Source organism: Lagopus leucura, unplaced genomic scaffold (genome assembly GCF_019238085.1).
Source record: "Lagopus leucura isolate 7727_CA_CO unplaced genomic scaffold, USGS_WTPT01 153-6_obj-0_obj, whole genome shotgun sequence".
NCBI classification, from domain to species: Eukaryota; Metazoa; Chordata; class Aves; order Galliformes; family Phasianidae; genus Lagopus; species Lagopus leucura.
Window position 1 is genome coordinate 46,877 of NW_024963191.1, and position 11,830 is coordinate 58,706.

Here is an 11,830-nt window from a genome sequence, read left to right on the forward strand (position 1 = left end):
GGGATGGGATGGGATGGGATGGGATGGGATGGGATGGGATGGGATGGATCTCTCTTCCCCACTGCATCTCCCCATGGCCCTAAGGGGGACATTCATCCTGCCCATCCTCACCCCATTGTGCCCTGTGCCTCCCACCAAGCCACAGCTCCATGCTGCTGGCCACTAAATAATTCACAGCGAAGCAGAGACAGCAGCAAGAAACAGCATCTAAAAATACTGGCTGGCAGCAGGGAGAGGCAGACAGTGGCTGATCTGAGCACAGCAAGTGGGAGGAAGGGCTGGCCACAAGTGCAACGAGTTTGCCAAGCTCAGGCTGGAGGCACTGGGGGATGCAGCAAGGCCACTGCCATCAGGATGGGATCTCTCTTGTGGGTGGCATCTCTCTGGGTCCCCCCAAGGTGCTGCAGGGATGGATGGTGGTGGAGGTGGGCAGGAGTGTGATGGGGTGCTGAGCTGCATAAGGATTTGTGCCAAGAGGCAAACAGCAGGGAGGGAGGGTCAGTGCCTGCCTGCAGCCATCCTGCCCACTCTCTTTGCTTGAGGGCCTCTTGGTGGCCCTATCATGTCCCCCTTCAGCACTATGTCCCCCTTCCCATACCCATCATGGGGCAAAGAGAAGAGGAAGAGGGTTTGGCAGTTGTGCCCTGAGCCCCACTGAGTGCCAGCAGTGAGCTGGGTCAGCCATGGTGATCAGGGCCCCTCCTCTTATCACTCACAGCCCACACAGCCCCACTGCCTTCTCCCTCTTCCTTCTCCTCCCTCCCATGTCCACCTCGCTCACCCAGCACCCCGCACCCCACACCACGAGCACGGCTGCAGCTGAAGCCAGTAAGTGCAGGGGAACAGGGACGAGGCAAGGGGCAGCTGGCTGAGTCACCATGGGGGACACCTGGTGCTGCCACCCACTGAGTCCCCAGACAACCAAGAGGTGTCACCTGCAGCCCTCTGGGACAATGCTGCAAGTGCTCCCTGCCTCTGGGTTGCCTTAGATGCTCTTTTGGGGGTTGCTTTTTTTCCCTTGTCTGCCTCAAATCTCTGTGCTTGTAGTTTTTTGGTTTTTGTTTTGTTTATTTTTTTAATGATTCTTGCACGGAGAACAACAGTGTTTGAACCACTCTTGCTCCAGCTTCAGGAGCTGGGTGCCAGCAGCAGGATGCACAGCAGGCACAGGGAGCACAGACATTCGAGATGCTCACATTTGGGACTAGCCCCCAGCCAGGCAGGATGGGAAATTCAGCTCCAAGGGTGTGAGCAGTTCTGCAATACCCAGACACAAGGCGTAGGAGCCCACCTCACATCCACAGGACGCACCTCCCAGTTCGGGGGCCAGGCATTTAGCAGCATCACCTTGTCCCTGCCAGAACCGCTCCCCAGACCCACGCAGCGATTCATTCCCTACCACAACGATTGCATTTCAGTCACTTTTTCCTATCCCTCCCTCTCCGTCCACCAGCGACGTCGGTGGCTCTGGCGGCCCCATTGGCGCTCTCATCCTCACGGGGGCATCGATTGGGTTTGATTAATCCACGCTGGGCTCCCAAATGCCCTTTGCAGCCGCATGCCTCCCGCCCGCCCGGCCAAGCGCGTGCGTGCCTACGCGGGTGATGCCGTGGCCCCGGTCCTGCATCTGCCGTGCCGGTCGCTGCTTGGGCGTATGGGGCTGGGGACCCCCATGGGGGACAGCCGGGCTTCACGAAGGGTCAGCTGCCATCTGGGGAGACGGGCAAGCCGCAGGAAGGTAGGAGCTGGGATTTTCCCAAGGGTCGTGGGATAGAGGAGAGGCTGGTGGTGGTGGGATGATGCACTGGGTTCCAGTAATGGGAGCCTGTGGGTGGTCCTTGAAGCCTTGAAGGAGATAGGTGTCAGTGCAGCAGGGGTCAAGCCCTTCTTCTGGAGATGATGCTAGAGTTGTGGCTGTGCCTGTCACCATGGCCTCGGGGCACATGGGGCTCCTGGTGGGTTGTGGGACGTGCATGGGTCCTTCTCCCTCTTTAGGGAAAGGTATCACACCCATTTTGCTTGGGTCTCCACGCAGGGATGCCTTTCACCCTCCTCCATTGGTGGCACAGGTAGCTGGCACCATGGGAACACTCAGGGAAACAGAGTGGCATGGGCAGGCAGGGAGGACCTGGCTCCAAATAACCCTCTTCATGCCACCGTCTCTTAGCATCCAAAGCAGAAAGCCCAGCCCTCCCAGTTCTCAGCACCTTGTCTTGTTTCCCCACGGTGGCTGGGGGAGGTGGTCCTGGATAGGGGGAGCTGGAACACGTGGGGACTCACCTGTGCTGTAGGACCATTTGCCCATGAGGAAAGATGGCTCTAGGACATGTGAATATGCAGCAGGCTAGCTGTGCTTGTGAACTGGTGTGTGCCCCTCTGTGGTTGTAGGTTGCCCCTCCCTGGGGATGCTCAGATGGGCACTGCCCAAGGCCAGGCTTCACTGCTGGTGGCACCAGCTGTCCCCTCTGTTTGGAGGATAGCTGTCCGAGAGGGACATCAAGGGAGGGTCTGTGCTGGGGCCAAGAAAGGCATTGTGCAGGGCTTGCAGGTTGCCTAACATTCCACCACCCTTCAGACTACAGACATGGGTCTGCATCTCCAGGGATTTTGTCCCCAGATCACTGTGGCAGAGACACCCAGCAGCTCCTGAGCTGGTGGTCCAGAGATGAGAACTCAAGGAGGCATGGCAGGATGCACTGCCAGTGTGGTAGGGTCTGATGGTACAACGTGGATAAATGCCTTCCCCAAGAGTGCTCCAACCATCAGAGCTGGCCAGGGAGCTGGGCAGACCTTGGTGTCAGGCACAGAAGCCACTTTACCTTTTGGCCTCCTGGATAGACATGGATGAGGGCAACTGGAGTGGTTGTAGAAAACCCACTGTATGCTCTATGCTGCCCCACTGGCACGTGGCAGCCCCTCATGGCCTTGTCCAAGCTGTGTCCTGCTCTCCACATCCTTCTCATACCCATCTCTGGCAGGTGCTCTCCCTGGGGGCTGATGTCCTCCCCGAATACAAGCTCCAGGCACCACGCATCCACCGATGGACCATCCTGCACTACAGTCCCTTCAAGGCCGTGTGGGATTGGCTCATCCTGCTGCTGGTCATCTACACGGCTGTCTTCACCCCCTACTCAGCCGCCTTCCTGCTCAATGAGGAGCAGGTGGAGGAGAAGCATTGGAACTGCAGCTACTCCTGTGACCCACTCAACATCATCGACCTCATCGTGGACATCATGTTCATCGTGGACATTGTCATCAACTTCCGCACCACCTATGTCAACATCAACGACGAGGTGGTGAGCCACCCAGGCAAGATTGCCATCCACTACTTCAAAGGCTGGTTCCTCATTGACATGGTGGCTGCCATCCCCTTCGACCTGCTCATCTTCCGCTCCGGCTCTGATGAGGTCAGGAGAAGATTCATGAAGGGATGGAGAAAAGGATTTATGGGGGAGAGAGAGGGGAATATGCATGGGTTAATGCAAGCAGTGGATGACTACCTGCAAAGAGAGGGATGGTTGGTCAGAGGGATGGGCAAGAAAGTTATTGCAGGCTTTTATAAAGCAGATGGGATCTGGATTTTTAATTCCAAAGGTTCAGATAGCCATATAGATGTTACTACATGTGTTAAGATAGTGTCCAACTGAACCCATTCCCCTTACAGGGGAGACAGCCTGGGGCTGATCCAGCACAGAAGGCTGGGAATTCATTGTAGGGATTGGCCTACACTGTCAGCGAGGATGAATTTTGGGTTATGTTTCCAACCAGACCCAAAATTTAGGCAATAGAATGGGCCTGTTATTATCATGGTATCTGGAGGTTCCACCTCATCTTGGAGCCTGCGGGATGGGCTGAAAGGCAATTGTTTTTGAAGCAACGCAAGGTGAGGACTTGTCAGGAAACATGGGATTGGCCTTGTCTCCTCTCATTTGCTCACCTGTAGTCCCAGGGCTCATTTCCTTTACAGTCACTAGAGGGAAACCGCCCACTTTGTGACAACAATACATCTGGCCTATTTCAGGTATCACCCCCAGGACCAGGTGATGCATGCTCTAGAAGTGTCTTTTATCCTTAAGAAGCAGCAGGCTTATACTGGAGACATTCCTTTAGCCAAACTGGTCCCTGAGGTTTCTCTCCTCTCCGTGCAGACCACCACTCTCATCGGTCTCCTGAAGACCGCCCGGCTGCTGCGCCTGGTCCGTGTAGCCCGCAAGCTGGACCGCTACTCCGAGTATGGAGCAGCTGTGCTCTTCCTGCTCATGTGCACCTTTGCCCTCATCGCCCACTGGCTGGCGTGCATCTGGTACGCCATCGGCAACGTGGAGCGGCCCTACATGGAGCACAAGATCGGCTGGCTGGACAACCTGGGTGACCAGATTGGCAAACGCTACAATGACAGCGACCTCTCCTCTGGGCCATCCATCAAGGATAAATACGTCACTGCCCTCTACTTCACCTTCAGCAGCCTCACCAGCGTGGGCTTTGGCAACGTCTCGCCCAACACCAACTCTGAGAAGATCTTCTCCATCTGCGTCATGCTCATCGGCTGTGAGTGCCTGGCCCTGGAGGTTGGAGGGGCAGCTGTGGGACACCAGGCTGTCACACGTGGGGATTTAGGAGCATATCTCCCTCCATCTGTGCCTCTTCTGCACAGACAAATGGATGAGGAGATAGATAGAAATACAGGTTTTGGAAACCTGCTGGTTCCGGGTCCACGGTACACGTGGGTTTTGGAAATCTGCTGTTTGTAGGTCCGCGGTGGTTGGATATGCATCTCCCCACATCCCTCTGAGTCCTGCCTTCTTGTTGTAGCTCTGATGTACGCCAGCATCTTCGGCAACGTCTCTGCCATCATCCAGCGCCTCTACTCGGGCACAGCTCGCTACCACACGCAGATGCTGCGGGTAAAGGAGTTCATCCGCTTCCATCAGATCCCAAATCCGCTGCGCCAGCGCCTGGAGGAGTATTTCCAGCACGCCTGGTCCTACACCAATGGCATCGACATGAACGCGGTGAGTGTCATGCAGGGAGGCCCCACGTTTGTGCAGAACCTTGTCCTAAAGTTACGGAGTCCACCTTTGGGTCCACCCACATGTGTCTGCCCTTTTGACCAGCATGGAGAGGAGAAGATCTGGGAGGTTGAAGAGAGTCTGTCAGCCCGTTTTCCCCTATTCTCCCCTTTTCTCCTTCTCCCTCCATCTCTCCATTCCTCCAGCTGTTTCCTGGGACTATGAGAGTATTTCTTGGCTGCAGAGCAGCGTTGGAGGAGCTCAGAGCCCCATCAACACCGAGCTCTTTTGGAACAATTTCTGCTGGTGCCTCAGAGCCACGGAGCCGGGATCGATCCAGCTCCTCTCCACACTGCCGGTTGCTAAGCAAAGTGCATCCCGCTCTCAGCATCAGGGAAAGGAGGGCATTTAAATAAACCTCGATCCATTTTAATTAGAGCTTGGAGAGGCAGCTGTTCGTTAGCAAAGAGGGGATCAATGGGGGAGCAGCACTGGAGAGGCACAGTGGCTCTGAGCCTAGCGGGGAGGGTTGGACGGAGCTGGGGCACCGCCACGGGGTCTGGAACCCAGAGTGGCACTGGGGAAACAGGGCTCAACTCATGGCTTTGGGGTCCCAGGCACAAATGTTCTGCCTTGGCCAGCTGCAAGGCATAGAGGGGTGAGCACTGGATTTGTGTGAATTCAGCCCCTGCTGCCTCAATAAACTGGGCAGACAGGGGGTATTGCTGCTGGGAGAGTTGGGGCCATCCTTTACCCACAGAGGCAGCACCCTGGGCTGGACATCAGTGGCAAAAACAGGAAGCAAAGCCACGGCACCCTGCCAAGCACAAGTTCTGGCTCAGTGCAAACCCAGGTCACAAATCGCCTGCGCTGAGCTAAGCCTGCAGCTTGGACGTGCCGCTGCTCACACCAGTTCCTGCTGGATGCTGCTAAGACACAACACAGCCTGATCAATCATGCCACATCCCAATCGATGCGTTCGCCCCTGATTTCCCAGCAGGGAAATGAAGGGGGCCATGCAGCACTGCCAGCACATGCAATTGTGATGGAACCGAGAGCAAGCTGCACTCAGCAGCCCCTGCCGGGCTGTCCCATGTTGTGAATTTTACCTTGATCTCACCTTCAGGTTCAGCATTTGTTCAAGGAGAGGTATTTGCCATGGGTATATTTAGCTGTTGCTGTGCACAACTGGCCTGTGCTGCTTCTTGGCATTCAGGCAGGTGCTGTTTAATTAGGACAGCACCTCGTTACCGGTTTGCGCTCTCATTCAGCTGAGATTAGTGGGTGGAAAGATGAAAGGGGATATGCAACCAGTGGGTATAAATAGATTGATCTGGTTATCATTATTATTTATTGCTTGGGAGTGCTCTCATCCCTGGTCACATGTGGTAACAAGCCAGGGACAGGCAAGCAGCAGTCCACCAAGGAAGATCAGCTTTTGGATTCAGCTTCTTGGGCTTTTGGCTCCCTATTTGGCTGCAACATGCTGCCCCACATGCCACCCATCCTGCCTGTGCCTCAAGGTAGCCTGGACTGTGGCATCCTGGGGACAGCGGTGTGACCACATCCCTCCCTTGCTCTCTGCAGGTGCTGAAGGGCTTCCCTGACTGCCTGCAAGCAGACATCTGCCTCCACCTCAACCGCACGCTGCTGCAGAACTGCAAGGCTTTTCGAGGAGCCAGCAAAGGCTGCCTGCGTGCCCTGGCCATGAAGTTCAAGACGACCCACGCACCACCTGGAGACACCCTGGTGCACTACGGGGATGTCCTCACCACCCTCTATTTCATCTCCCGGGGCTCCATTGAGATCCTCAAGGAAGACATTGTGGTTGCCATCTTAGGTGGAAAAGTCCTTCCTTCTGGGAGGGCAAGGGGTGATGGGTAATGGATGAAGGGCAGTGGGAAATGGAGAAAGAGTGCTAAACAAAGGGTGGTGAACAGTGGGCAGAGGGTGGCAGGTGAAGAGGGAAGGACTTCTCCAAGTCCTGGAGAAATTAAGGTTGTTTGTTCTCGATCATCTCTCTGGTCACTGTACCAGCGGTCGTGGGATGGAGGATTCTCTTTAAATGCTGGGGAAAGACCCCAAAGGACTGACAACAGTAGGGCATGGCTCAGCAGTCCCCAGCGGTCACTGATGACCCACTGCTCTGCTCATTCTCCCCATCAGCAGTGGCTTTCATGGTGGAATCCCCCACTCCTCTGTCAGGGTCTCTGGGCACTCACTTGTCCATAAGCCCCCATGTAAAGGCTCCTGGTCCACTGGAGTTGGGATGGGCACCCACCTATCCCTAACAAGCTGTCTCTTTGCCCAGGGAAGAACGACATCTTTGGGGAGCCCATCAGCCTCTATGCCCGTCCAGGGAAATCGAACGCCGATGTGAGGGCCCTGACCTACTGTGACTTGCATAAGATCCAGCGGGAGGATCTGCTGGAGGTCTTGGACATGTACCCAGCCTTCTCTGACAACTTCTGGAGCAACTTAGAGATCACCTTCAACCTGCGAGATGTGAGTGCCAGTGTTGTCCCAGGGATGGATGCGGTCAACACCTTAAATTTAGCAAGTGGCAGAGCTGAAGTGAGGATGCCAACCTGTTGCTCCTCATTCCATTTGGTGATGAATTGATCAACAGCCACGTTTCCCAGCCCACTCCATGAGTTTGTGGTTTCCCATGGGCACCCTTGCCTTGCTGACCAGTTTCTCTGTCCCTCAGGCAGACAGCGTTCCCCGCACACCGCTCAGTGAGGAGTACGACTGCACCTACCGGCGTGTGCGCCGACGCAAGCACTCCCTTGGTCAGCCCAACAAGCCTGGTGAGTCCTTTCCTGCTTGCCTCACCTCCTCACCATCCCGCACCATTCCCAGCATCGTGCCAGCTCTGCAAACCAAAGCATCAGCGGAGTTAGAGAGGGGGATTACCACTCAATCACTGCTCTGGCAGGCACCCCAAAGCGGTGCCTCCGTCCTTGGGATGCTCCAGCCCTACAAGTACCTTTCAGGGAATGTGGACTGATTTTTGTCACGCGTGCTGTTTCCCGAATTAACCTGTTGTACTGCCCCACAGACCCAGACACGGGCACCTCTGATGCAGAGCAGTATCACACCTACTCAGAGCTCACCAACCCGCAGGATCCGCTGAGTAAGGACCAGTGGGATGACGTGGGCAGCAGCACCACCCCCTGTTCCCAGACCAGTGACGATGAGGCCAAGCCTGGCAGCCCCACAAAAGCTGAGCCCTTCCCCCTGTCCAAAAAGGATGACTTTGCCCTACCAGCACTCAGCCTCATCACCGCCAGCGCCAGTGGCACAGAGATCAGCAAGCAGGCGGCAGAGAGCAGCCAGTCCTATGCAGGTACCCACATCTGCAGTTGGGAGGATGGGGCTGAGGGATGCTTGGGCATGGTGGCCTCACCTTGGGGCAGTGCTACACAACTCATAGATTTGAGAGGAATCATGCTGCTGGCCAGTGGTCTTTGCTGCCTTTTGTCCACAATAGTGTTTGCTCTGTGCCTACAATGCCCTGAGGTTTCACCTCATCCCTGGGGACATCTTTGGATTTCCCCCACGGGACCTGTAGGTGTGTTGGGTACCAGTGTGATGGACTGCTCACGAGCACTTCAGGTGCTAGGGTGGTGGACTCTCCCATGTATGTCAGAGTGGTGGCTTTCCATGAGCACATTGGGCGGTAGAGCATTGACAGAATGGGAGATGCAAGTCAGAGGTGCTGAGGGGTCTTCTCTTCTTCCAGCCACCCCCCTGGACATCCCCAATATGTTCACCTTCTGGGAGGATCAAAGGCCAAACCATCACCCGGAGCCCCTGCAGCATGTCTCCTTGGTGCACAGCTCACGGGACATCCCCCTGCACAGCGACTACAGACCAGGGCAGATCGAGTCCAGGCTGGAGCTCCTGCAGGCCCAGCTCAGCAGGTAGGCAGGTCCTTGGCATGTAGGGCTAGTGAGAACCCGGGGGGGGGATCTGGGTCATCACCTTCTGCTCTGCAGGGGTGGCTGCACCAGGCTCTGTGTGCAGCAGATTCCATCTCCAGAACCCCTGGGACACCACACTCCTTGGGGAGGAGATGGGAGTGCTTTGCAAATGCAGCAGCTTCTCAAACTGCAAGTCTCACTGCAGTCATGCATCTCATCTCTGCTGTCCCACCAGCCCTGGCATCTGCTGTTCTTTTTGAATAAAAAGGAAGAAACCGCACCTGAGACACAGCTTTAAAGGCCCCAGGCAGCACCTACACAAATAGATGGCACTCCAATACACGGTGCTGCATGTATTAAACTCATTGCACTATTGTAACCATGTGTGTATTTTGGTGTTTTGCCAAGGTGCCAGCTTCAGCGGGGTGGGGGGGAACGGATCTCCCACCCACTCAGTGCTGCCAGGGCTATTGCCTTCAATGAGGACTAAGACCTCTTCTGCCAGAGCTGCTCATTTCCCCCAAGGTTAGGACAAGGCAGAAGGAAGGCACTTATTCATTTTTACATTTTCTTCTATTACAGAGTTCAGAAAGCCTGGCACCGGCCCATCTTGCTTCCATCTGTCAGCACAGACAGCTGGCCTGAAGAGCTGGTCCAGGTTAAAACTAACCATCGCATTTTCCCCACCTCCGGTGTAGTTTTAACTTTGCTCAGTTCCCTGTTCCAGATCTTGGTTTGGCAACACAAAAAAATTAGGCAGGGAAAGACTTTGTGGCAGGAGAGAGGCAGTAGGACCAAAAATCTAAAAGTTTCCCTGAACAGCACCAGAAAACCAGCATCATCCCCAGGCAGCCAAGTCAACACCTCCTCCTGCACAGGGTCTGGCTCTTGCAGGATGCACTGTGCTAACACCAAGCTGCTCTGTCCTCAGGCTGGAGTCCAGGATGTCGTCAGACATTAATATAATCCTCCAGCTTCTGCAGCGCCAGCTGTCCCAAGTGCCGCCCGCGTACAGCCCCATTTCACCATCCTCTCACAACCTGGCCAGGTATGGCATCGTCCCACGGAGCCTGGAGCCGCTCACCCCCTGTGCACCCCTGGAGGATGAGCAGCGGATGGCCCCAGGGCAGGTAAGGTCACCCCTCGTGGCTTCCTTCTGCCCTCAGATGATGGGTCCTGGAGAGCCAGTGGTCCTCTCCAGTCTCCCTGTGTGCAAAGCACAGCTAAGTTCCTTTGGGTCCAGGCAAAGCCCAGGGGTCTTGAAGCAGGAGGTCTGCTTGGAGATGCTTCTGCCCAGTCCATCACTGATTTGTGCGCACAGGTTGCCCAGTCAGTAGGGAAGTACATGGGTTCCTCTGCTCTGAGGCTTTCCAAGCAGAAAAATAGCATTTGGAGAACTGATCGAGCGAGAAGAGTGCTTGTCTGCTTTGTTTTACTTTTGTCATAACCCACCTGGTTCCTCCTTTCCTATCAGAGCCCAAGCTACACGGAGGTAGAAAAATTCCACTTGAAATCCAGGGACTCCTTGTCAAGTGGGATGCACCTCACCGTGGCATCCGATGAAACCATGACGGTCTACTCCGAGCAGGAGCACCACTCCCCACCTCTCCCGAACCCAGAGCCTCCCAACCAAAGGGCACCAAACACCCAGGGACTCTTGCGGGGCTCTCGTTTCCCCTCCCTCCCTGAGCACTTGGAGGCATCTTCCGAGCACCCGGACATTCAGAGACACCTCTCCGACCCAGTGCTTCCTGGAAGTTAGAGACGTGGGGGCTGCAAAGCAAGTCAAGAGGAACCTCAACTGTGAGCTCGGTCAGTTGATGTTGATTTTGACTGCAGGGGTAAGACAGAGGACAATGCCATTGGCTCAGGGGTATAATTTGTAACTGTCTTCTGCCACCGTGAAAGGAAGCATAGTGTGGCTGGCTTCCAAGATCAACGTTTTCCAGCGGTTCCCATAGAGTAGATTTAATTTGCACATTCTAGTGAACCCAGAGCAGTTCTTTCTTACGGCCACCAACAGGCTGGCTAGGCCAAACAGCACCCACACCTCTTCCTTGCCAAGGCTTCCTCTCCAGAACAGCACAAGCCCAGCGAGCCACAGCATCCAGAGGTGAGCAAACGCACAGCTTTCAGCTGCAAGGCCACTTTGCTGTCAGCTCTTTGGAGCAGGGACCACTGTGTCGGTACTGGGCTTTGCCCAGTAGAGCCCATGGGCACTACAAAAGAGTATTCACTGGACGAGGAGGAGAGCTCCACAGTGCAGGTGGGAAGCCCAGGACAAGGAGAGAAGCTCTCCCTGTCCTACCTGATGGCCACCGAGACGCTAAGGGCCAACAACCCCTGCCACATCAGCGCGCTTCAGCACGAGTCCTAGGGCACTGACTTCTCCAGCAAGGCCAACTGCGCCTTGCAAACCCCAACACGCATCCCACAAATCCCCATATGAACCTAACTGGTCATCGACCTGGACATAAAGCACAAAACTCAAAAGCACAATCCCAGAAAGCTGAAAAGTCCCAGACGCTTCACGTCCAGTCCTTACTCCCAGCTTCTCTCTTTTGATAAAGGTTTGATAGATGCTTCCTCCTCCTCAGCCCTTTCCCTGGCAGACTCCCGCAGCATCCCGTAGGAGAAGCCCACTTAGCACTGCCGCCTTGCCATTCGGTTAGATGCTGTGACAGTCCTAGGCCAACTGCTCAAGTAACATATTGAGCTCCCTTTGAGAGTAGTAAAACTGTGAGCATCTCTTTCTCTGGAGTTTTAGCGTACACTTTGCTAATAAAGATGTTTTTGGCACCTGACGTGGATTACAGCTGTGTTTGTGGGGAGGATCACCACGGGCAGTACAGAGCAAGCTGCTGATCTGTAAAGATCCCTGAAAGTCATTGAGTT

General features: G+C 55.2%; 1 protein-coding gene across 3 annotated transcripts in view; it reads left to right on the forward strand.

The window, feature by feature from the left end:
- The window catches only part of KCNH6 (potassium voltage-gated channel subfamily H member 6), a 28,294-nt gene extending 16,555 nt beyond the window's left edge, over positions 1-11,739 (forward strand). For 2 of the 3 annotated variants that reach the window (XM_042891209.1, XM_042891210.1), the window contains 10 exons: positions 2,979-3,407; positions 4,149-4,548; positions 4,813-5,012; positions 6,597-6,849; positions 7,321-7,514; positions 7,720-7,819; positions 8,071-8,358; positions 8,755-8,935; positions 9,867-10,065; positions 10,410-11,739. In XM_042891209.1, the coding sequence (XP_042747143.1) occupies positions 2,979-3,407; positions 4,149-4,548; positions 4,813-5,012; positions 6,597-6,849; positions 7,321-7,514; positions 7,720-7,819; positions 8,071-8,358; positions 8,755-8,935; positions 9,867-10,065; positions 10,410-10,697 (2,532 nt within the window). In that variant the 3' untranslated portion in view covers positions 10,698-11,739. Of the gene's footprint in view, positions 1-2,978; positions 3,408-4,148; positions 4,549-4,812; positions 5,013-6,596; positions 6,850-7,320; positions 7,515-7,719; positions 7,820-8,070; positions 8,359-8,754; positions 8,936-9,866; positions 10,066-10,409 lie in introns of those variants that run through there. The other variant, XM_042891211.1, reaches the window with a different exon arrangement.
- Positions 11,740-11,830: the final 91 nt, after the last annotated feature.